The sequence below is a fragment of the Dendropsophus ebraccatus genome, chromosome 1, assembly GCF_027789765.1.
Source record: "Dendropsophus ebraccatus isolate aDenEbr1 chromosome 1, aDenEbr1.pat, whole genome shotgun sequence".
Taxonomy (NCBI): Eukaryota; Metazoa; Chordata; class Amphibia; order Anura; family Hylidae; genus Dendropsophus; species Dendropsophus ebraccatus.
The window spans coordinates 78,805,334-78,831,392 of NC_091454.1; the positions used below are offsets into that span (position 1 = coordinate 78,805,334).

The window sequence follows — 26,059 nt, forward strand, 5'->3', positions numbered from 1 at the left end:
AATCTAATGGGGTTGTCGATAAACTGGACCAAGTCATTCATTATGCCTTTGGATAGAGACCTAGGAGACGGCCTCTGTAATCTGAAAGTCTGCAAGATGGGGGAGGGTCTTGAGTATTTAGGGGTACTGGCGGCTGTGGATCCCTCTCATTTTTTGAAACATAATATTAAGCCTCTGGTAGAAAGAATAGAGAAGAAGGTGGCGGTGTGGTCTAGTCTCCCTATGTCGATGTCGGCGAGGATGGCGCTTATCAAGATGGTCCTTCTCCCTCAGATAAATTTTTTTTTGGCCGCCTCACCAATTTGGATACCTACTAAGTGGTTTAGGAAGATTGAGATATTGCTTAACAGACTGATTTGGGGAAGAAAGAGGGTAAGGCTTCGGTATGGTCGGTTCTGCCCTAGGATGGATTGGGGCGGCTTTGCTCTGCCGGACTTCTTTTTATATTTTTTGGCTTTTCAGTTTGCCTATATTATTACCCATAAGGAGTCAAGTTGGTGTTTCTTAAACTGTATGAAAAATAGGGAACTGGGGATCTTTGAAAGATTAGAGTCAGGTGGTTTACAGGTTTTTTCAAAGGGTGTGGATTTTTTTGGCACATTAACTCACAAGATTTGGCAGGAAATTAAGAAGGTTTGTAGGGTTAGAGGGAGCTTGGCATGTACGGAGCTGTGGAATAATATTAACTTCCCTGAATTTGAGGAACTTTCTAATCAGAAGTTTTGGAAGGAGTTTGGACATAGTAAAGTACAGTTTTTCTTTGAGGGAGGTCTTCTCAGGAAATGGGAAGATCTCTTTATAGGTTATGTAGATACCTGGCAAAATAGATTTTTTTATGCACAATTAAAACATGCAGTTAATAGAACACGTAATAAAGAGAGTTTTTTTATTTTCTGTAATGAAGGAATGGAAAAAGTTATGGCTTTGACAAAAGGGAAGGGGCTTCCTTCACGGGTGTACACAATATTATTGGAAGAAAGATATGAATTAAGGGTGCCCGCCCTTAAGGCTAAATGGGAGAGGGTGTGTGGATCACTTTCAGAATCTAGATGGAAGGGTATGCTTAAGAGTGTTAATAGAGTATCACAGAACCCTGAATACAAACTTATACAATTTAAAATACTGCACAGAGTTCATTATTCACCATTGTTTTTGCACAAGGTGGGAGTCCGGGAGAGCTCATGCTGTGATAGATGTGGAGAGGGGGAGGCAGATCTGACCCATATGTTCTGGTTATGTTCCAAGATTAAAGAATACTGGATAGGAGTAATGGAAGTTCTGGATAATAAAGGTATCTGTAAAGGGCAACTCACATTAGAGGTGGCAGTTTTGGGGGAAAAACCGAAATTACAGTTAGAGGGAAATCTTTTGGTTAAAGTACTGTTCTTGGCAAGATTGGTAATCTTGAGAAACTGGATAGGGAAGACGGGACCTTCAATAGAGGAGTGGATAAGTCAAGTGAATGTGATCAAAAGGTACGATTGGTGGGAGGCTAGGGGTATTAGGAGTAGAGAGGATAAGTGTAAGCGGTTGTGGGGGAAGTGGTGATTTTTTTTTTTTTTTTTCTCTCTCTTCCTTTGTCTCTCTCGTTCTGTGGCTGGTGGGGGGGGGGTTATGGGGGAGGGGAGGGTTTGTTTCTATGATATTACAATTATTTCTGATGATGTATTGGGAGAAATAAGATTTGTATATGTGCGATTGTCCTGATTTTGGGACGAGAGCTAGGTGGTTTGTATTGTGAATTCTATTTATGTCAAATAAACTTTATAAAGAAAAAAAAAAAAAAAAAAAAGAAGATTGTCGGCAGAAAAAGACCACTGGGTCCATCTAGTCCGCCCTTTTAGTATTTTCTTCCTTATTATCTTAGGATAGATATATGTCTATCCCAGGCGTGTTTAAATTCTGTTATTGTAGATTTACCAACCACCTCTGCTGGAAGTTTGTTCCAGGTATCTACCACTCTTTCAGTAAAATAATATTTTCTTACATTGCTTCTGATCTTTCCCCCAACTAACCTCTCACTGTGTCCTCTTGTTCTTGAGCTCAGTTTTTTACTAAAAACACTCCCCTCTTGAACCTTATTTAGTCCCTTAACATACTTAAAGGTTTCAATCATGTCCCCCCTTTCCCGTCTTTCCTCCAGACTATACAGATTCAAATCCTTAAGTCTTTCCTGATATGGTTTATGCCTCACACCCTCCACCATTTTTGTAGCTCGTCTTTGGACCCGTTCTATTTTATCAATGTCCTTTTTTAGGTGAGGTCTCCAGAACATATCTATCACCGGTCCCAGTAAGACCCAGCGAACCTCAATCTTTCCCATGGTATGGGTTTGAAAAGCAGCATATTATAACATAGTAAACAAGGAAATGATTAGTGCAATATCTGTGCAAAAAAAGTGTGCAACATAAGACTTATTTTATTACATTGTGACTTCAATTATATGGCTAGGGTCACACTGTAAAAATGACTGTTGCCTTTCATAACAACGGCCGTCATTACGCAAATATTGTCCATTAGTTTTGAGATAGCAAACGTTATTTTCACAATGACGGCCCTTGTTACGAAAGACAGCTGTAATTTTTTCATAATGTGAACCTAGCCTATACCTTATAAATATCATGTTTTAGGAGACAGATACTTACTAAGCTATCTAAACAATAGAAGAAACATGACCTGTTGGTGAGGCCTGAGGACTGGAATTGAGAAGCACTTCCATATATGAATAGACTGGCACCAGCACGGGGATGCCAGTGCCGCAGTCCTTTTTTTGACCCGCAGCCCAGTTCCCGAGCATAGCGCCGGTTTATTCTGACGCTATGGCCCGCAATGAAGCACTGGATGCAGGCTAGCCGGCCCCCAGTGTGAGGAAACACCCTTCCTTCTGTGACGTGGCTCCATTAGAATCAACGGACCCTTATCACAGAGGGGAGATCGTCACACTGGGGGCCGGTGGGCCTGCTTCCAGTGCTTCATGCCAGGCCAATGCTTTGGAATAAACCAGTCTATTCATAGGAAAAAAAAAAACACAAAGCGATGTAAATGTCTGCCTGATAATACATTTGCTTTAACCCATAGCTGCACCAGAACGTTACTGAACGTCCTGGCGTTGCTAAGGGAGTTCAGAGGGGGTCGCACGGCTATTTGCGGGCGCGGTCCGATCGCCATGCCCGCTAATTAAGTATTTAGATGCAGCTGTCAAAGTTGACAGCTGCATCTAAATACTTGCAGCCCCCCATACCTGGTGGTCTACTTGAGGGATTGCCCCCTGCAATACTGCATAGATCTTAATGAGAGATCAGTGTAGTTATACTAGAAGTCCACCAGGGGGGACTTCTAGTATGTGTGTAAAAAAAAAAAAAAGTTTCCCCATTTGATAAATATAAATAAATAAACATATTTGGTAGCGCCGCGTGCGTATCACCTGAACTATTACATTATCACATTCCCGATCTCGCATGGTAAACGCTGTAAGCACCAAAAAATTCCAAAGGGCTCATGCACACTGAGCTGGGGTATATGCACACTGAGCAATTCTCGAGAAATTGAAGCAGAAAGTTTTCAGGCAGAATTTAAGCCCCCCCATTGACTTCTATAGGATTCCTCTTGCAGATCTACAGCAGAAAATTCTGCTCGGAAATTCTGCAGTGTGAACAACAGAGCAGAAAACCCATTGAACAAAATGGGACTTTGCTCTGTACACATTTTACAGGAGGAATTTCAGCTTGAAATTCCTCCTGTAAAATGTGTACAGAGCAAAGTCCCATTTTGTTCAATGGGTTTTCTGTCCCATTTTCCTCTTCAATTCCTCACCTTTTCCTCAGTGTGCACATATGCTTCGAGTGGAATTCAAGCAGAATTCAAGCCCCATTGACTTCTATAGGATTCCCTTTAACAGATTCTGCCAGGGTATGTGCACACTGAGGAAAAGGTGAGGAATTGAAGAGAAATTTCAGCTTGAAATTCCTCCCGTAAAATATGTACAGAGCAAAGTCCCATTGTGTTCAATGGGTTTTCTGCTCTGTTGTTCACACTGCAGAATTTCCAAACAGAATTTTCTGCTGTAGATCTGCAAGAGAAATCCTATAGACGTTAATGGAGTGCTTAAATTCTGCTTGAATTCTGCCTGAAAACTTTCTGCTTCAATTCCTCGAGAATTGCTCAGTGTGCACATACCCTAAGGGCGGGTTCACACTACGGAATTCTCGCGGACAATGTCCGCGGTATTCCGTCAGCTGTCCGCCCGCACGGGCACGCGCTTTTCCGCCGGCTCCATAGACATAGCGTATTCCGCGATCCGCTGAAAGAAGTGACATGACACTTCTTTCAGCGTATAGCGGAATACGCCGGCCCATAGAATGGTGTCTATGGGGCCGGCGGAAAGGCGCCCAGATGTGCGGGCGGACAGCTGACGGAATTCCGCAGACATTGTCCGCGAGAATTCCGTAGTGTGAACCCGCCCTAGGGCCGGAAAGCAGATCTGCGGCAGAAAATTCTGGTGTGAACAACAGAGTGGAAATCCCATTGAACACAATAGGACATTGCCCTGTTCGGCTATGTGCACACTGAGGAAAAGGCGAGGAATTCAGCTTGAAATTCCTCCTGTAAAATATGTACAGAGCAAAGTCCCATTGTGTTCAATGGGTTTTCTGCTCTGTTGTTCACACTGCAGAATTTCCGAGCAGAATTTTCTGCTGTAGATCTGCTAGAGGAATCCTATAGAAGTCAATGGGGGGCTTAAATTCTGCTTGAATTCTGCCTCTAAACTTTCTGCTTCAATTCCTCGAGAATTGCTCAGTGTGCATATACCCTTCATTCTTGGGGTATGTGCACACTGAGGAATTCTCGAGGAATTGAAGCAGAAAGTTTAGAGGCAGAATTCAAGCAGAATTTAAGCCCCCCATTGACTTCTATAGGATTCCTCTAGCAGATCTACAGCAGAAAATTCTGCTCGGAAATTCTGCAGTGTGAACAACAGAGCAGAAAACCCATTGAACACAATGGGACTTTGCTCTGTACATTTTTTACGGGAGGAATTTCAAGCTGAATTTCGAGCTGAATTTCAAGCTGAATTCCTCGCCTTTTCCTCAGTGTGCACATACCCTTGCTCAGTGTACACATAGCCTTTTACTGGAGGAATTTCAAGCAGAATTTAAGAGCGGATTCCTCTTCAATTTCTCGCCTTTTGCTCAGTGTACATGAGCCCTTCGGGTCCAATCCGAACTTAGTAGGCTCAATAACTGGATGTCAGTGTTAATAACAAATCCCAGGATTTCTGCCAACAGGCACATGACTACTGCCAGGATGAGTCCACTGGGGGTCTGGATCAATAGAGCACATTTTACTTCTATAACTATTGCTGGATCGTTGCTCTGGTGACTGTTACTGGATGAAAAATACTTCCTATCCCTTTTCTCCCTAACTTCCCCATTAAGGAGAGGCCTATTAGTGAGGGCGGTTGTTAGCTGAATATCACCTGAATAACACATACAGGTAACACCCTATAAGTAAAGGTCACAGCCGCAATGACCTCTTACACTGACATTGGAGACGATTACAGCTGTAGATACAATAAAGCCCGAGTCAAACAGGACAACGATCAGCTGAGTCGCACGCTCTTTACGTAACACCTCGCTTTACAGCGGTCACATGACTGAAGCCGCCCTTCCTTTGAGCAGCAGCCTATAGGAGTGCAGGAGTTTTAATGACGTCCTAAGTACGAGCCAATGAAATCGGTGGACAGCGTGCAGGGGCGGAGCGCTGACGTCACGGAAGGACAAATTCATTAGGTCTGGAGGACGTTCGTTCTCTGTTAGCCGGGGTCGGCCGAGTGAGCGCCATCTTCTAGGTGAGTAGGCCGCAGTGCGGTGGGCTGAAGCGCTGCTCACGTGCTTGGACTACGCAAGTATGGCAGCTGTGGAGGGGATGCGTTATGTTATGTGACAGCTCGGATGTGCGATTCTCCGCCTGTGGGCTGAAGGGCTCCCGTTAGGAAGACAGAATACCCTTTGTGCTGGCTCTCAGCGCGGGCTCGCATGGCGTTACTACAATGTCGTGTGGACGTCATGTCCTTGAGAGGGCGGCGTGTGAATAGAGTGCGGTATATAGTATATGTGCGTGGGCTTAGCGACCGGTGCACATGCGTGGATTACTCCGCTCGCGTTCACATCGTGTATTAATAAGGCAGGTGACGGGTTATTGGGGGGTTTCTGTCTCTTGTGACTACTTCTATATCAGGTCACCTCTCCCCCGTCTAGGAGGCCTATCCTCACATAATCCCCCTCGAAGACTGGGTAACAGCCAGGTCTAGTGCACTCCCCTGCAGTCATCCCCCTGTATAGCCTGTGTAACCTCCAGCTCCAAGGTCTGGTGTCCTCCCCTGCAGTCATCCCCCTGTATAGCCTGTATAACCTCCAGGTCTGGTGTCATCCCCCTGTATAACCTCCAGCTCCCAGGTCTGGTGTCCCCCCCTGCAGTCATCCCCCTGTATAGCCTGTATAACCTCCAGGTCTGGTGTCATCCCCCTGTATAATAGTCAGGTCTGCTGTCATTCCCCTGTATAACCTCCAGGTCTGGTGTCCTCCCCTGCAGTCATCCCCCTGTATAACAGTCAGGTCTGGTGTCCTCCCCTGCAGTCATCCCCCTGTATAACAGTCAGGTCTGGTGTCCTCCCCTGCAGTCATCCCCCTGTATAACAGTCAGGTCTGGTGTCCTCCCCTGCAGTCATCCCCCTGTATAACAGTCAGGTCTGGTGTCATCCCCCTGTATAACAGTCAGGTCTGGTGTCATCCCCCTGTATAACAGTCAGGTCTGGTGTCCTCTCCTGCAGTCATCCCCCTGTATAGCCTATAAATAGACCAGGGTGTCCGGTCTTACATGCTGTGTCCTCTGGCTGCTATAAATGGCAGCCAGGCCTCTGGATGGGCAGCTTTCAGCTACAATCTGGAGGATAAGAGGAGATGTCTTCATTCAGAGGGACCCAGTCACCATGACACTGCTACCTATGCTAGGTTATAGAGCGACAATAGCTGAGCAGATTGATATATATCTTTATGGGAAAAGATTCAGTATAATTTGTCACTTATTAATTGAAATCTGTTTCTGTGCTTCAGTCCAGTCCATTGAGTGACTCCGCCCACTGGACTCCTTACCACAGAATGAGCAGGGATTTTTATCAACAAGTTACACTGTCTATTTCCACAAAGACATATATCAATCTGCTCTATAACATGGCAATAGGTGAGATTAGATAATGCCTAAGCCACAGAAGACTGCTGGGAGTTGTAGTTTTGTGACAGCTGGACATACACAGCATAGGAATCACAGATGTAAACTGATTGACATGTAGTAATTCTTGCTGTGGGAAAGAAATGTTTGTCAACAGTGGGTGAGGTCTGTTATCTGTGTGCTAGCTTCTTGGAGCAGTTTTCTCTGGCTTGCATACAGATGACATCCACATGGACAGTTTAGTGGTCATAGATCATTTAAAAATTTTCTAGATTCACCTAGATTCCAGAAATGGATTTGTGGCTGTTGGCCAGTGCTTAACGCCAGTCCTCAGGCCTCACCAATAGGGCATGTTTTAAGGATTTCTTTAGTCTTTCACAGGTGATATAATTATACTCTGTGCATCAGGTATTATCACAGGTGTCATTTGTATGGGATATCCTTAAATTATGACCTGTTTGTGGACCATGAGGACTGGAGTTGAGAAGCACTGCCCTAGACTATTGTGCCTCTGTGTACAGACATGCAGGTCATCCCTGCATAATGGGGAGAGAGATCTGTCTCCCCAGTGATAGCTGACAGCTAGCGATGACTGGGTAGGACTTCCCCCATGACTACATAGCCCAGAATGAAGAGATTTATATGAATTAATCCGTCTGCTGGGCTCCTCCTGCTCTAGAACATACTAACTATAGGTAATTGCTTGTTAAGCAACTTTGACAGGAACTCATCAAGGCTTGACCGCCAGTCAGGCAAAACTGTAATTATGTGCTTTGCACCCACAGCTGCCAGCATGTATTCCACCGTCGCCCAGGTAGCTCGGGGGAACCCGTTCAATGCTCCACATTTCTACTTGGGACAGGAAAATGTAACTTCAAGGAAGAGCTGCACCTCCCAGGTCCAGCCAGTTCGCCGTCTTGCTGCAGCTGCTGCTCTAGAAGGTACGTGTATATAGCAGTGACACTCAAAGGATTGTAGCCATCACACAATTAATTTACCTTGCAATCCATTATCATGCTATACAGGATTTGGCAGGATGCAGTGTGTCTTATCAGGATATGCACCAACGCTTCAAGGTCACATAGAAATGACTTCTTCCACTTATTTACCTAATGCAAGTTTCACTTATAGACTTCTACCTATTCTTCTGTAAACTTGGCAGGACTATACTGGGAGACTTTATAATCCTATTGCCGTTAATAATGTTGATCCTACTTAAGACCACTGTCTTAGTTTTGTCTACCTTGGTACATAGTGTAACACTGATCTCTTGTCCCCTCCCCTAATGTGGCCTTTCCTGTACTAGTCTAGCAGTAGGACATTTATACCTGTTCTTAGGGTATGGACTTTATAAATTTACACATTAATTTTTAATTAAACAGAGGAATATAGCTGTGCTTATGGATCTGGAAAATTCTTTGCTCTATGTGGCTTTGGTGGAATTATAAGCTGTGGTACAACGCATACTGCAGTGGTCCCGTTAGATCTGGTTAAATGCAGAATACAGGTTTGTCTGCATGTATCCTGGAGTGAAGCTGTAGTGTAAACTAACAAGTGTTGCCAAAATTAACTTGTTTTGCCAAACAGTTTGTGAATAACACGTTTGTTTTAAAAGCATGGTGTGTTCTGGTTTGTTCACGCAGGAGAATACAGTTGTGAATATGGTTCTGCACAGTTTTATGCAATGTGTGGCTTTGGCGGCATCCTAAGTTGTGGTTTAACTCACACTGCAGTTGTACCTTTGGATCTGGTAAAATGCCGCATTCAGGTGGGTATAAATCTGCCAAAGTAACACTCACTAATGTATTTTTCTCCCTAATTTATGCATACATTTGGATTAATTGTTTGTATTTTAGTGTGTTATGAACTCGCTCATTCTTCAGAAAAACAAAAGATGGGGATGTCTAGTTGGGGAACACTCTGTTGCTAGATTTCTTAACGTGGCTTAAATGGATATTCCAAAGTCAAGCTGAGAAACCTAGACGTATTCCGGGGAATTTTTTATGCATAGTTAGGGCTACGCGGTGCTCCCTGGTCACACAATCTGGAATCACTATTGATGTCGGCATGGAAAGTGGCTGCTTAGCCAATTGCTGGAGACTTCAGTGTCCCACCTCAGTGGCTGAGCAACCAGTCGCTGTGCTGAAATCATGAGGTACTCTGTCAAAATGCTGGGAAGGCGAGTACATAGATTCCCCCCCACCACTTGCCTGGTCTTGATATGCATAGTACTTAGTTTTACCTCTTTGAAGGGCGTTATCCAGAATAAGAGAAATATAGCTGGTTTCTTCTAAAAACAGCGTCACATCTGCCTTCTGTTTGGGTGTGGTTATACAACCGTGCACCATCCATGTAAGTAAAACTTTGCTGCAAAACCACACCCGCACATTGAGGTAATAGTGGTGTTGCTTCTGGAAGAAAATAGTTGTTTTTCTAACCCTGAAAAATCCCTTAAAGGAAACCTGTCACATCAGTGCCATGTAAACCGCTCTCAGTACCTTGTAGCTGATGGGCACGATTCTCAGGAGCTATTCCTAGCAATCTGCAGTGGAGAAGCTTTTAGAAAATAAAGCTCTTTAGTACCGGCTCCTGATAAGTAGCACAGGCCCCTCATGTCTACTTACTGCCACAAACTGGCAGGTACAGGGATGGAATGCTGTGCCCGGTAACTACCAGGTACTTGTTGCTGTTTATACAGCAGTTTTGGCATGACAGGTTCCCAGAAAAGCTTCTCTGCTGTTCTTCGGACTACCCTTTTAAAGGAAGGCTGCTGGATAATTACGGAGAGAGTGACCGTACAACACTGATGCTACATGGGCTGTTTCTCAGGGCTGCAAGATTGGGCAGAAGCACCCTACCGTTCCCATCATACATTGGTTCTAGGCTGCTTTCCTCCCCTCTTATTTCACTGGCTGCTGAAGAGCATGTCTCCACTTCTGTTTGCATATGGTTCATATGCAAATAACTACCTCCTTCCATAACTACTCATGCACACAAAGCTTGTCTAGCCCCCAAGCTGAAGTACAGGTGGTTAACTATAGGTGCCAAGCTTTAAACATCAAATCTTTGTGGACTCTGCACTTGCATAGTGCAAAGGATGTGGTCCTACACTGGCATGTCCTTGTCCCTGAGCAGTTCTCTCTACTCCTGCATATATCAGGTATTTTGGCTTCTGCTGATAACAGTTCATTGACATTCTTCAGCTACTGCCTGTTCCCCACCAACCTTAGATTGTATGCTTAATGCCTTTAGAACTGGGAAACAATTGTCTTGTGTCCAAAGACCTAAAGGCCTTAAGACACAGGTTTCAAACTGTGGTTAAAGCTTTGGCTGTTCAGGGAATGATGGGAATTGTAGTCTTGCAGCAGCACGTGACACTACTGCCTGAAGATGTTAATTGTTCTATCCTCCTGCGAGGAGGAGTAAGTTGCCAGTGTCAATTGCTAATGTCGTCTTTTACTTGTAGGTGGATCCTCAAAAGTACAAGAGTATTTTCAATGGCTTTTCTGTAACGCTCAAGGAAGATGGCGTTCGTGGCCTTGCTAAAGGATGGGCCCCTACCTTCATTGGCTATTCAATGCAGGGTTTATGCAAGTTTGGATTCTATGAAGTTTTCAAAGTCTTGTATTCCAACATGCTTGGAGAGGTATGACTTAAAAAAAAACAAAAAACTCTGTGGGATTATTTGGTCCTTGCAGCAGAATGTTTCCTCTAAGACTGCCTTCCATTTCAGGAAAATGCCTATATGTGGCGGACATCCCTGTACCTGGCTGCATCTGCCAGTGCTGAGTTTTTTGCAGATATTGCTTTGGCTCCAATGGAAGCTGCAAAAGTGCGTATCCAAACACAGCCAGGCTATGCTAACACACTGCGGCAAGCAGCCCCCAAAATGTATGCTGAAGAAGGACTTTGGGCGTAAGTGTTATAATTTTTACTAATATCACGCTACCAAGGCTGTGTTTAATTATTGCAGTCCACAAAACATGCTCCCTTAGATCCACCTTTGTGGTTGTTTACCTGTTCTGAGTTCTGCTGGTTTACTTCCAGCAGTTCCAGTTCGGTGACAATCGGCAACTTTTTTGGTTGTACAGTCAAAGGTGCTTGAGTCATTGGCATGTAAGAGTAATACACCTTCACATTGGTCACTTATGTTGTAATGGCAGCGGTTACAGTGTTACTGTGTCCGTTTATCACCATTAGAATACGGCTAATGTGTGGACAAACTATCCAGCTCCAAATATGGTTTGTGTGGCCTCTAATACCTGTGCTTTAGGGACATTTTATCCACATTTTATTATATTTCTGCAGGTTCTACAAAGGTGTTGCTCCCCTCTGGATGAGACAGATTCCATACACCATGATGAAGTTTGCCTGCTTTGAACGTACAGTTGAAGCCCTATATAAGTATGCTGTACCTAAGCCACGCAGTGAATGTTCAAAGGGCGAACAGTTGGTTGTCACTTTTGTTGCTGGTTATATTGGTAAGTTTTTTTTTAAGTCCTATGCAGAATAAGAACTACATTGTAAAGGCTATGTTGTATTTAAGGTTTGGATTTCCAGTACACATTCTAATGCTATGTTGATGGGGAAAGAGTCCCTTTCTTCCATTTGTGTTTTTGAACATGTCTTAAAATCAGAGTTTACCAAAAATGACTATCACAGTAAAATAGCCCCTTCTGTAAATACCAGACAGTAAGGGAAAGATAGTCTAGGTGTCATTACTGCTGGTAAACTTTAAATTGTTTTGTCTTGTTTAGTCTTGTTTTTTTTTCCCATTTGAGGCCATGTTTTCACTTAGTACTAACAACAGACCTTCTTTAGTGAATGGAGATTTAACGCTGAATTACATCTGTTTTTCTAAAATTATTGTTGGAATTAACGGTCATTAATTCCTGTTGTGGTTTTACAACAGCAGCCGTTTTGTGCTTATCTGTACTTGGTGGCAACATAGCCTATATAGTTAAATGTGTAGGGCTTTTTGCAAATTTAGCAAACTGGGCTCCCCCGATATGCTGCTTACTTCATCACATTGACAACTCTTATAGCAGTGGTCTGACGTGTATGTATAGCTATAACGTTGAAGTATATAGTGTGTGTGTAACACAACACATAAAGTATCTCTATATGTCGACAATATAGCTATACACACACCAGTCAGATCACTGCTTTAGAGTGGTGGTTGGTAACCTGCACAAGGTGCTGTCAAAAATAGGGGGGAATAAACAGTTGAATGGAGACAGACAAGTTTGAATATTTGTGCAAATATTTTCATTTAGCAAACTTAAAGCCCTACAAGTTTAACTGAGATTGGAATACCTCTAATCTGCATTCACATCTGTAAATTGTACTTATTTACATGTTACAGGCTTAAAGGGGTTATTCAGCGCTACAAAAACATGGCCATTTCCATAGACAGCCCCACTCTTGTCTCCAGCTTGGGCAGGGTTCCATTGAAGTGAATGGAGCTTAACTGTAAAGTGCACCTGAACTGGAGACAAGAGTCGTGTTGTCTCTGAAAGTGGCCATGTTTTTGTAGCACTGGATAACTCCTTTAACTGCTGGTCTGACCGGTTCTAATGACCTGTGGACAGGACTTGTTGAAGGGGTTATCCTGCACTGCAAAACATGGACACTCTTCCCCTCTCGTCTCCAGATAGGGTGGGGTTTTGAAACTCCATTGAAGTAAATTGAGCGTAATTGCAAACCACACCTGAACTGGAGACAAGGAGGGGGAAGTGGCCATGTTTTTTTTAGCTCTGGATAACACCTTTAAATCAATTTTACAGACATGTTAACAGATGTGCAAGCTAATGGTGGTTAAATATTATAATTGTTATTTCAGTCATCATTGAGCAGTAAAACATGTACTGCTAGGAGAGGCATCTTTATGTATGAGTTTGTATTGATTCCTTTATCCTTTCAGTTATTAGTTATTAGTTCTAAAATGCATATATATATATTTATTTATTTATTTATTTTCGTCTTTTCAACACTTTAGCTGGTGTATTCTGCGCTATTGTGTCCCATCCGGCTGATTCAGTGGTCTCTGTGTTGAACAAAGAAAAGGGAAGCACTGCTCTGGAAGTCCTCAAGAGGCTTGGACCAAAAGGTATAACTCAGTCTCGTGTGTGTTTCTCCCCCCCCCCCCCCCCCCCCCCCCCCCCTCTGTCCTTTTTCTCATTCTGTTCTTATTTTCACTTTGCAGGAGTCTGGAAGGGCCTAACAGCCCGTATTATCATGATTGGTACCCTTACTGCTCTGCAGTGGTTCATCTATGACTCTGTCAAGGTCTACTTTAGGCTTCCACGTCCTCCTCCCCCTGAGATGCCAGAGTCTCTGAAGAAGAAGCTTGGCCTGACCCAGTAAACACATGGACTATAATATTGTAAACTTACATGACACTTTAAAGTTTTTATAAAGGAAAAACTCAACCATGTAGGATCTACCATTTCCCAGATGTAATTATTGGTTGTATGTTCACTCTGCTTGGTAGCTCACAATTGTCAAATGGTTTTACCAGTGTGCTTGTCTGTTGAAATAAACAGGAGATCCAGAATACCTTTAAGTAAATGTTGTGTTTTCTAAAGCCTGACGAGTAGTCATGTGCTTCTGGCTTCAGTTTGTCATACAGTTTACTAGTCCTACACCTGCAAGTGGTGATGGTGGAAGTGGTGGTCATCATGAAGAAAGTGTTTTGTTCTTGTACCATGCTTTCATAAAACTTGGTACATACACAACCTACTGACTTTTAAATCAAAAACTCTTAAGAAATCTGCCACTTGTGGTGTCTTGGTGTCAGAACTAGACTAGATTGAGCAGGCGGTCTCTTCTGCTGACATTCTTCCATGTTTCTAATTATTCATTATGCTTGAAGAAACTAACAATGCTAGATACCTGTGATATAGGTCAGCATTAGGCCCAGATTTATCAGCTCTGTCAGCGTCTGCGCTCCTGAATCATTGCGGCCCCAAAGGAACTACCTGCTCAACCAGTCAGTGACTGCAGCTGTGCCCCGCCTCACTCACTCACTGACTGGCTGAGAAGTTATTTCTGAGTGGGGCTATGATGTCACATAATTGGGAGCCAGTTGCACGAGGGCAAGCAAATAGGACCTCAGGAACCCCCCCCCCACACACAGGATTTTTCCTGTTGCCCAGAATACCCCTTTAATTTCTGCCTCTCTAAAACACACACAGCCTGCTGCAGTCATACAGAAGAAAAGACCAGATTCCTTCAGCTCTTAAAATTCATACATTTTATTGTTGCAATTTTTTAAAAACTGTCTGCTACAGCCATAGCACACTGCAGAAAAGACACAATCTTCTCCCACATTAAAGTGTCACTGTTGTGAATTTTTTTTTTTGTTGTTGCAGAAATCAATAGTCCAGGCGATTTTAAGAAACTTTGTAATTGGGTTTATTATCCGAAAAATGCATTTTTATCATGAAAAAGCAGTTTGAAGCTCTCCCCCCTGTCTTCATTGTTTCATTGTTCTCCTATGGAGAGAGCTAAAGAAAAGACCAAAACAGGACAACAAAGAGTTAGGGTGGTATTACACGGGCCGAGCAGGGCCCGATAATACCTGTAAACGAGCAGCGATCTGCTAGATCGTTGCTCGTTTACTGGACCTATTACACGGCCCGATAATCGTTTGACAAGAGCTGCAAGGACATCGTTACCGATGTCCTTGCAGCCTTTGCTAAACTGGCATACATTACCCATCCACGTTCCAGGGTGGCTCCTGCGTCCGCTTCTCCCGGGGGTCCCGCGCGCTCTCTAGCGTCACAGCAGCCTGTCAGCTGGTAGGCCGCTCAGCCAATCACAGGCCGGGACCACCGCGGCCTGTGATTGGCTGAGCGGCCTATCAGCTGACAGGCCTCTGTGACGCTAGAGCGCGCGCGGGACGCAGGGAGAAGCGGACGGCAGGAGCAGCCCTGGAACGTGGATGGGTAATGTATATCGTTAGTCGCCGGCCACGCACCGCTATTACACGCATCGGTGCGCGGTCGGCGCCCGACGAAAATAGGTTCTAACCTATATCAACGATCAGCCGATGATCGTTGTCATCGGCTGATCGTTGCATTTATTACACGGAGCGATAATAGGCCGAATCGGGCCAATTCGGCCGATTATCGTTCCGTGTAATACCACCCTTAATCTACAAATCCCTCACCCGTTATCTCTTCTGACCATCACCAGTGACCTGTCTGAGCTCAGATTACAGCTGTCAACCAGCTCAATGCCTGTAATCCTCTGATCTGCTTTCTGCTGCCGGCTAACTCCCTCCTTCCTCCTCCCCCCTCCCCTCTCCCTAGAGCAGACAGGGTACGACTCCTGCAACAAGTCACAATTTTCAGATTTTTTGGAGTGGATGAAAAAGAGGAAGGAGGGGGGGACCTGGGAAAAGGCTTTTTACATGCAGATAATGGCAGATTTGGCTAATAAACCCAATTACAAAGTTTCTTAAAATCGCCTTGACTATTGATTTCTGCAAAAAAAAATTAAAATACGACAGTGACTCTTTAAGGACAGAGGTTACTGCTACACTACTTATGGCTTCTCCTTCTCTATTAGACAGAAAACCTTATTACATGATACTGCTGCTCAAAGACAATCCATCCAGCACAGGTCTACGCATGCACACACACACCTATCCAGCTCAGAAACTAACTGCCAATCTCCAACCACCCTTATCTTATAGTACTAGTGCTTTATTACTGATATATGAAGGAAACTAAATCTGTGACAGGTTTTTAGGGTATATTCACATGGGCGGGCTCGCAGCGAGATTCCCATACAGTTCCCATACACTACATACTTGCTGCGGTCTAAACGACCGCAGCGAGTATGTAATTCTGCCGCCCTTAACCCCCTCTGCTCCCGCCCGGCTCCCCCGCTGTAAGCATACATTACCTGTCCTTGCTGCACGGGTCCGGCGTCCTGCTCTCCCGTCCTGCCAATCAGTGGCTGCGGCTGGGCAACACACTAATTGGCCGGACGGGAGAGCAGGACGCCGGACCCGTGCAGCAAGGACAGGTAATGTATGCTTTCACAGCGGGGGAGCCGGCCGAGAGCAGAAGGGGTTAAAGGGGTAGTCCACCAAAAAATTTTTCTTTCAAATCAACTGGTGCCATAAAGTGCCAGAGATTTGTAATTCACTTCTATTAAAAAATCTTAAGTCTTCCAGTACTTATCAGCTGCTGTGTGTCCAGCAGGAAGTGGTGTTTTCTTTCCTGTCTGACCCAGTGCTCTCTGTTGCCTCCTGTGTCCATGTCAGAAACTGTCCAAAGCAGGAGCAAATCCCCATAGAAAACCTCTCCTGCTCTCCAGACTGGAAATAATACAACTTCCTGTTGGGCATACAGCAGCTAAGTACTGGAAGGCTTGAGATTATTTAATAGAAGTAAATTACAAATCTCTGGCACTTCATGGTAGCAGTTGATTTGAAAGAAATTTTTTTTTGGTGGACTACCGCTTTAAGGGCGGTATAATTACATACTCGCTGCGGTCGTTTAGACCGCAGCATGTATGTAGTGTATGGGAACTGCCAGGACCTGCCGGGCTCGCAGTGGGAATCTCGCTGCGAGCCCGCCCGTGTGAATATACCCTTATGGTTGTTATAAATAAAGGGATTATCCAGCAAAATTCTTTCTTACAAATCAACTGTTTTCATAAGGTTATATAGATTAGTGATTTACTTCTATTTAATAATCTCAAGTTTTCCCCTAATTAGGAGCTGATGAATGTCCTGCAGGAATTGATGATTTCAGTCTGACAGTGTTCTGTGCTGCCACCTCTGTCTGTGACAAACTGTCCAAAGCAGTAGCAAATCCCCATGGAAAACTGCTCCTGCGCAGGACAGTGTGGCGTGTGGGAACATAATAAAAAAAAAAATGTGCTTACCTATCAATGTACCCTGCCATTGATGCCTTCCTGATATCTTCATGCCTCCAGCAGCTCCTGCTGCAACGTCATGTACCTGACTTGTCTATTGTAGCTTAACCATTCATGGACTGGGATGAGACATTGCTGCAGTCACAGCCTGGCTGAGTGGACAATCCATCAGCTGGTCTGTGATGTAAAAGGAGCTCGGCTAAAAATATACTTCAGGCTGCACAAAAGAGGTGAAAACGTCCCTACGAGGGCATGGCGACAAGTATGTATACATTGTTTATTATATTCCCACATCCCTCTGCCTACAGGTTTTGTTTAAATTTCATGAGACCTCTACTCTAGGCTATGTTAAAACACTGTACTTTTATGAAAAACAGCTGTTTTTTAATCCATAATGTAATGGTTTGCATGAAAGTCTATGCAAACAATGGCTGCCCCTAATAGTTGGCATAGAGCTTTTGCTCTTGCTGGCTATTTAATCTTTTAAATGCTGCAGTCAAAATTAACCGTAGCATTTAGATAGCACTGCTGCGCGCCAGTGGTGCAGTAGTATGTCAGTTTTAGCACATTTTAAATGACCTTACAATTTTTGTTTTACAACATCCAGCTGGTGTCCCGCGGGCATGGGAAGAGGTAAGTTCTTATTTGTAATCCATTTTCCCCCCTCCAGGCTGCTGGCTTTTAGAAATCAACAGACTGTTCCTTAAGTTAAAGGAAACCTGTCCTTTCATGCTGCTTGAACCACAGGTTATTGGGGCAGTCCTGTGGTGAACTGACATGTTATATATGTTCCTCAAGTCGTTACGATTACAACGATATGTAACATGTATAACTTTTTATTTGATGGCTTCAAACCATTAACAAATTTTTCTCAAAATCACTCTATTCCCATGCTTATAGCACTTTTTATGCTTTGGTCTATGGGGCTGTTTGAGGTGTCATTTTTTTGCGCCATGATGTGTTCTTTCTATCGGTACCTTGATTGCGCATATGCGACTTTTTGATCGTTTTTTATTACAATTTTTCTGGATTTGATGCGACCAAAAATGCACATTTTTGCACTGTGGTTTTTTTGCGCTTGCACAGTTTACCGAACAAGATCAGAAATGGGACAAATTAATAGATCGGGCGATTACGCACGTGGCGATACCAAACAGGTTTGTTTTATTTATGTAATGGGAAAAGGGGGGGTGATTCAAACTTTTATTAGGGGAGGGGATTTTTTTATTAATACAAACACTTTATTTATTTTCACTAACACGAATCAGAAGCCTCCTGGGGGACTTCTATATACACAGCACTGATCTCCCATTGAGATCCATGCTGTTCATTTAACAGCACTGATCCATCAGATTGGTGCTCTATTATAATCTGCTGCAGACCATCTAAATAGATTGCCAAGCCGGGATCGCATAGCGGTGGGAGGGGGGGGGAAGATCCCCCACTAGACACCAGGGACAGGGGGCACATATACTACTCAAATGCAGCTGTCAGCTTTCACAGCTGCATTTGAATTGTTAATTAGCCAGATGTGGCAGGGACTGCGGGCTGCAGAGGGCTCACGCCGGGAGCTGTGTTTACCCTTAACGGCCGCATTAGCCTGTAGGTAGTCCCCCTGGTATCCCACCCCCAAACTGTCCTCCATATAGGCAATCCCTCCCAAAGGTATTCTTGCGCGCACACACACACACACACACACTATAACTAGGTGTTCCTTCCCCATATAGTAATGTATAGCATCCTCCCCTGTAGAAATCCACCCCCGCCCTGTAGGTATCATGTAGGCATCCCTGCCCAATGTCATGCATGTTTCACCTTAAAGGGGTACCCCGGTGCTGACAAAAAAAAAAAACAATCGATCATAAACAGTTTTTACATTTACCATCCCTCCGGAGTCTGTCTCGTTTGAATAACCTGCTGTTTGCAGGTCCCTGAAGCTTCAGTTGGTGGCTTCATTTTCTCTTTATTTCCTGGCTTGGACTTTCCCATGATGCACTTTGTCTCCTGGGATGTCTGACTAAGAGACAAATAGAGGCTGGCTTAAAGGGAACCATTCACCCCGTGGCCCCCGTTAGAAACAGACAAACAGTTACATAAAGGTCAATATACTTACATATCGCTCCCGGTCCCGTCCTGGATCTCGTTGTTGACACGGAGAAATCGCCGATTCTTCTTCTCCCGCCCATTATGGTAATGAGCTGAGATGAGTCCAACGTCCATAGGAAACGACGGACGAGTCCAACTTATTCATGAGGTCCTCTTCTCGTCGCCGCCCATCCACGCCTCCTGGAACTTGATTGACGTCTTCAGTCTCCTCACGAATTCCCGCGCAGGCGCCGTTGCGAAGGTCTCGTCATCTCTTCTGCGCCTGCGTGGTAAACAGGATACGTGCTCGTGACGTTCCTGTGTACCGCGCATGCGCGAAGTCCAACACGTCGCTTCAGCTCTGACAATCGGCGCACGCGCAGTAAACATTGAAGCTGTGGAGCGGCTTCAATTGTGAACTGCGCATGCGCCGAAAACGACCGTCACAGCGCCTGCGCGGGATCTGGCGAGAAGAAAGAAGACGAGGAGGAAGAGGACCCGGCGTCAATCAAGTGTCGGAGGCGGGGAGAAGGCTGGACTTCGGGCCGGCGGCGCTCATTACCATAATGGGCGCGAGAAGAAGAATCGTCGATTTCTCCGTGTCAACAACGAGATCCGGGACGGGACCGGGAGCGATATGGTAAGTATATTGACCTTTATGTAACGGTTTGTCTGTTTCTAACGGGGGCCACGGGGTGAATGGTTCCCTTTAACAAGGCTTAGACCCGCCTTCCTCTTGATGTCATTGTCACAAAATGGCTTCCACAGAGCAGCCTGGGGTCAACATTCAGAAGGTAAGAATGAGTTTACTTTACTTCCTGGTGGGAGGTTGATGGGGGAAAAGATAGGTAATTAAAGCATATTACAAAGTTTAACCTTGTAATGTGTTTCAATCACTGGGGGAAAGGTTTTCACTGGAATACCCCTTAAGGGTAGCTTCACATGTACCGACTCGCAGCGTTAATAACTCTGCGAGTCGGCTATGTCCTGGCAGATCACTTTCACTACATACACACAGCGGTCTGAACTACCGCTGCGTGTATGTAATTCTGCCGGCCGCTTAACCCCTTCAGCTGCCGCCCAGCTCCCGCTCTGTATACATTACCTCTCCTCGCTGCACGGGGTCCCGTCGTACCGCTGGGAGAGCAGTACGCCTGGACCCTGTGCAGCGAGGAGAGGTAATGTATACAGAGTGGGAGCCGGACGGCAGCTGAAGGGGTTAAGCAGCCTGCAGAATTACATACACGCAGCAGTCGTTCAGACCGCTGTGTGTATGTAGTGAAAGTGATCTGTCGGTACGTGTGAAGCTACCCTTAAGGGTACTTTCACATGTACTGGATTTGCAGCGGATTTTACTCTGCAAATCAATGTAGTGTGAGGGTCTATGGGGTTAAATATCCGCAACAGAATTTTTATTCCACTGCGGATATGTAACCTGGCCCCTTTAACCCTCCCCCCGCAGCCCCCAAAGCATAAATTATCTGCTCGGCGCTGCTGCTGCATGTGAGGCTTGTGGATCGCGTCAGTCCCCATCATACAATCTGTGCACAGCAGCACTGATTGGTTGATGGGGACTGACTGGATCCGGGAGCCTCACTGCAGCCGCAGAGCTGAGCAGGTAATGTATGCCACGGGGGCTGGATTAGATACTCGCAGTGGAGTGAAGTTCCGCTGCGGATATGGAACCCCATAGACCTTCACATGAATCCAGAACGTGTGAAGGTATCCTAAAAAAAAAACTCCCAGTGTTTGCAGTAGGTTGTCCAGTCCTGAAGTAAGGGCAGGGGATGTATGCAGACACTGACAGTGTCTGCAGCATCAGAGGACCCCCTTAGAGATGCCCTGACATTCCCCACCCACCACTATCGCAAAACCCGAACATCGGCCCTGCACACAGGATAAGCCAGAACCGGCCTGCTTGCAGATGGGGAATAGGTGAGGAGGTAGAGGGGGGGCCAGGCACTCATTCTGCTCCAGCGCTTACTGTTTGTAGCTGCTGCATCCAGAGGTCTGTGTGACCCATGGATGCAATCAGCAGTGCCCACCACACAGTAAGGTAGTAGAGAGGGCCCTGGCCCAGCTAGTGGGCCCGGTCGCCGTGGCGACCGCTGTAGCTACGCCACTGACCAAGACACCATTTTGGGAAAGGTTTATGTAGGAGCATAATGACCTTTTGGCCCCCACAGATGTTTTGTAGAGTTTATTAGAGTTGAGACGTAGAACATTTTTCCAATAATATGTAGTTTTAGCTTAAATTTTTGCATTACCCCATATGGGGTTATAAACCACTTTTATGGCGTACTACAGGGCTAGAAAACAAAGGAGGGCAATTTTTCATACAGTGGAAAACCCTCAGAAGTGATTCAATTTGGGACACTACGCTCTCGAACGTTCTCTAAACCTGTACGCTTGGTGCTTGACTCTCAGCAGCTGGTTGGGTGCAGCCCTAGGTTGTCCTTGAAAACATGTATACCGGACTTCCGGTTCCGGCGCGGCCATGTGAGGAGCTGCGCGGCTGAGCTCCTGGGACCTGAGGCGCACCTGACCTCTCCAAAACCGCCGGACTGGCGACCGACCTAGCGGGGAACACCCAGGAACTTACGGAGCCGCCGGGGAACTGTCCTATGGACTGGTACGTGCTCCGCAGCATGGCCAAACAGCCTCCCTCAGACGGCACAGCAGTCCAGGGTCCTGCCGAGATTTCCAAGATGGCGCCGGCTGACTGCTCTCTGCAGCGCCAGGACGTGCAGCGGGAGCTGGAGCTCCATGACACAGGTATCAGGGGACAAGCAGGCTGAGCGCCTGATAGCTGAGGGAGCTGCAGAAAAGGTCTCCCCCATAGACTTTAAGCACATGGCCGCAGAGGTCACCAAACTGATAGTACCTGATTTCCAGAGACTCCTGGAAGAGGTCCTCAGGAGCTCTCTGACTCAGATTCATAAGGACATTTCTGACCACTCCACTAGACTAACTGAAGTGGAGCACAGGATAGCGACCCTAGAAGAGGAAAATGATTTTTTGCGCTCTAAAGTGCGCCAAATGGCGGGAGAATTTGACCTTTTTGCAGATAAGCTAGATGATTTGGAAAATTGTTCCAGAAGGAACAATCTGCGTATTATTGGAGTGAAAGAATGAGTGCTACCGGCCGTTCTGCTGGCCTTCTGTGAAAGGGACATTCCTAAGGCCCTGGGTCTACCACACGCCTGCCGGGTGGAGCGGGCACACCTCCTGGGCCCTAATCCCGCAACAAGAGGGGAACCACAGACTAATCTTAGTCCACGCCCCAGCCAGGTGATTCTTCGCCTCCTAGACTTTAATGATAAAACTGCCATATTGCGGGTGTACAGGAAAAGTGCGCAACCTCTGGAGGTCAGAGGCATGAGACTGTTATTATTTGAGGATTTCTCGGCGGAGGTGACCAAACGGAGGAGGGCGTTTAGTACGGTCTGCTCAGCCCTGTACAAGGCAAAGAGAAAATTTCAACTACAGTACCCTGCAATCCTAAGGGTATTCCACTCTGATGGTTCTGTGTCCTCATATACCTCCCCGCGCAAGGCAGAGGATGCTTTGCAGAATTTTAGAGAGCCCTCACCCTCTGAGTCATCCAACTCCAGGTGCCCTAGGGGGACGTCGTTGAACAGATCACAGGATTATTATTCGCAGCCGGGCACAGGAAAATCCCTTGCATCGCATCGGCGCAGAAACCAATCGCCATTGCCACAGCGTAACAGACGCCGCCGCTCTCACGGGAGAGAGAGAAAGAGAAGATCGAGAACCCTGTCTCCTGATTGAGCTCCCCTGGATAACCTTCCTCTCTTAACCAGTGGACGATATGTCAGGTTTTCTATTAATGACTCAATGGGACATATGTTTTTCTGTTCTTCAAGGGGGGTTACATTAGTTAGCTGTTGATTGCCAGCTTCACCTGCTTATATTGTAGTTCCCCTCCCACTACACTACCTTTTATATTTTTTCTTTTTACCTGTCATGGTTCTATCATTGAAAGTTGTAGTTTTTCTCTTCCTCCATTAGATGGCGCTCTAGTTGCGGCCAGTCATGTTTTAGTTAGAGGTGCACCCGTGGAGCTCACCATATGGCTGAAAAAAGAGAAGTCTTTATCTCTGATATGGGGGTCTGGGATATAGATCTTACCGACCTCAAAGAGAATGAGAGTAGTTGTGTTTTTGTTTGTTTGATATGTTTGTGTTTTTATGTATTGGGTGATACACTGCTGATCTTTCTATGTATCTCATTGCTTCCTCTTAGACATCGGCCTCTGGACGTTATGCACCTCAGATGGGGGGGAGATCAGAGCGCCCTGCCGCCCTAATTTAGTCGAGACACCTGACCCCGGCCAGCCGCTCAGGTATTTGTTCGCCATGATGGCGGCGTCTAATACCCCCCTAGTTTGGTCGCCATGGCAACGGTAATTACATGGAATGTAAAAGGACTGAAATCTCCACACAAACGAGTACAAGTTTTACGCTTTTTGAAACTGTTCCACCCTGACATTGTTCTCTTACAAGAGACACACCTAGCGGCTGATGATTTAGTTAGAATGCAACAGATGTGGGTGGGCACGGTGCTCGGATCTCCGGCGGTGGGGGGCAGAGCGGGGGTGATCACTCTGATTAACAAATCTTTTCAGTTTTCCCTATTTGCTCACAACCATGACACTGAGGGTCGCTTGTCACATATTCTCCTTGATCATCACGGGGAAACATATAGCATTTATAACATATATGGCCCAAACGGGGAAAATAAATCGTTTTTTACAGATGTGGCCGCTAGACTGCGGGGTGACCCGACTGTGTGGAGGGTGGTGGGGGGAGATCTAAACACGGTGGCGTGTCCTCTGGAAGATATGAAAACCTCTGCCACGGTCCTTCCAACAACTCGGGCCAGAGACAAAATCTTACCTGGCTTTTTGGAACAAACGGGGTTGGAGGATGTGTGGCGCTTAACCCATTCGGCAGAGCGGGATTATACCCACTTCTCTCGCTCCCATCAATCGTGGTCTAGACTAGACTATATCCTCACGAGCCCCTTAGTGAGTAGGAGGGTTCAGTTGATAGAGCATAAGGACTTTATTATCTCCGATCATGCCCCCGTATTGGTGCGGTTGTTCCCTACTACCCCACAGAGTACTGACTATATATGGCGCTTCCCCTCCTTTTTAACACAGGATGAATCTTTTCGGGAACTCTTGTAGGGATGGTGGGTGGAATATGACTACTACAATAGTGCCCACAAAGCGGATCCCCAACTGTTTTGGGAGGCGGGAAAGTCTGTTTTAAGGGGGAAAATACTAGCACACATAACAGGGTTGAAGAAACGCACATCTCAACACTTCAAGACCTCCAGCGAGGCCCTTAGGCTGGCCTATACAAATTTTTTACAATCCCCTTCAGATGACTCTTAAGTGGCAGAAAGCGAGGGAGGAGTTTGAGCTCTGGTTGGATAGGCGGGACAGATTATATCGCTCTCACCAAGAGGCAGATTTTTTTTCGCTTTGGGAACAAGGCCGGGAAACTACTGGCAAGGGTAGCGAGAGGCAAACACCCCCCATCTCATGTCCTAGCTTTACAGGATCATCAAGGTATCACTCATACTGACCCTGTACTCATTAACAAATTGTTGGGAGATTACTATAGCTCACTATATGCCCCCCCCCCCCTCGGATCCGGGACCCCTGTCTACTTTTCTGCGCAACATTCGGCTGCCCTCCTTGTCAGAGGAACAACAAGAAATGTTAAACGCAGAAATCACTGAGGCGGAGGTGCGCTCGGTCATTAAGTCCGTCCATAATGGGAAGGCTCCCGGACCTGATGGGTTCAGTGGGGAATTCTATAAATCCCTAGTAGATCAAGTCACCCCAGCCCTGGTCAGTCATTTTAATGCCATGTTTGAAACAGGGAACATCCCGGCCGGAGCCAAATTAGCGTGTATCAAAGTCTTACCTAAACCGGGCAAGGATCCTTTACACCCGGGATCTTACCGTCCCATTTCCCTGATCAATCAGGACATTAAAATGTTGACAAAGATCCTTGCTGACAGGCTAGCGGTTCATTTACCGGAGATAATAAGCGATAATCAAGTGGGCTTTGTCAGGAAAAGGGCAGCGGTGATTAATATACGTAAAGTGTTGGCGGTACTAGATAGGGTCCGACACCGTCCTCAGCCAGAAGAAACCCCAGCATTGTTAACCCTGGATGACGAAAAGGCTTTTGATAGCGTAAGATGGGACTGGCTGTGGGCGGTGCTAGACAAAGTTGGGATACTTGGTAGATGGCAGACCTTTCTCAAGGGCCTATATAGAGATCCCATGGCCAGGGTCCACACAGCGGGGATACTATCGGCCCCGATTCCCCTAGCTAGGGGCACCCGGCAAGGGTGCCCACTCTCACCCTTACTATTCGATCTCGCGATCGAACCTCTTGCCAGGTACCTATCTGAATCAGATTTGTATGAAGGAATCAGGGTGGGAGACCGGGAAGTGCGCTTAACACTTTTTGCTGATGATGTACTCTTATATATTTATTAATAATAAATTAATATTAATTTATTATTATTTATTAATAATCCCCATATTGGCGTTCCAAAGATCTTAGCTTTTTTAGAGGATTACGGTAAATTTACGGGGTATAAGGTAAATACTGGGAAGAGTGAGATCATACCCGTGGGATTATCGCCCCCCCTCTTGGCAGAGGTCTATAGCTTCACTGGAGGTCAGAGTGACTACTAGCCACATCACATATTTAGGAATCAAGGTGGGACGGACTCCGGACACCCTTTATTCCCTGAATTATCCACCCCTTATAGATAAAATTCTTCTTGAGCTGAAAAGATGGGC

General features: G+C 45.7%; 1 protein-coding gene and 1 non-coding gene across 3 annotated transcripts; both read left to right on the top strand.

The window, feature by feature from the left end:
* Positions 1 to 5,756: 5,756 nt before the first annotated feature.
* On the top strand, positions 5,757 to 13,785 carry SLC25A3 (solute carrier family 25 member 3). 2 transcript variants are annotated; one of them, XM_069973920.1, is made up of 8 exons: positions 5,757 to 5,848; positions 8,013 to 8,168; positions 8,610 to 8,734; positions 10,694 to 10,873; positions 10,961 to 11,142; positions 11,536 to 11,708; positions 13,226 to 13,336; positions 13,433 to 13,785. In XM_069973920.1, the coding sequence occupies exons 2-8, from the start codon at positions 8,021 to 8,023 to the stop codon at positions 13,591 to 13,593; spliced, it is 1,080 nt and encodes a 359-aa protein (XP_069830021.1). In that variant the 5' UTR covers positions 5,757 to 5,848; positions 8,013 to 8,020; the 3' UTR covers positions 13,594 to 13,785. The 2 variants fall into 2 exon arrangements, with proteins under 2 accessions (XP_069830021.1, XP_069830014.1); XM_069973913.1 differs by lacking the exon at positions 8,610 to 8,734 and adding an exon at positions 8,871 to 8,995 and having other exon boundaries at positions 5,758 to 5,848.
* Positions 11,208 to 11,450, top strand: LOC138781843 (small nucleolar RNA SNORA53). The gene has a single exon (XR_011361561.1). It is a non-coding gene; the product is annotated as a small nucleolar RNA SNORA53 (small nucleolar RNA).
* Positions 13,786 to 26,059: the final 12,274 nt, after the last annotated feature.

What these genes read in the sequence shown, in the direction of transcription:
- SLC25A3 (XM_069973920.1), top strand. Translation starts at nt 8,021, where the DNA reads ATGTATTCCACCGTCGCCCAGGTAGCTCGGGGGAACCCGTTCAATGCT. An exon ending in TGGTTAAATGCAGAATACAG is followed by an intron (nt 8,735 to 10,693) that starts GTTTGTCTGCAT and finishes TTTTACTTGTAG; the next exon opens with GTGGATCCTCAAAAGTACAA. An exon ending in TTTTGTTGCTGGTTATATTG is followed by an intron (nt 11,709 to 13,225) that starts GTAAGTTTTTTT and finishes TCAACACTTTAG; the next exon opens with CTGGTGTATTCTGCGCTATT.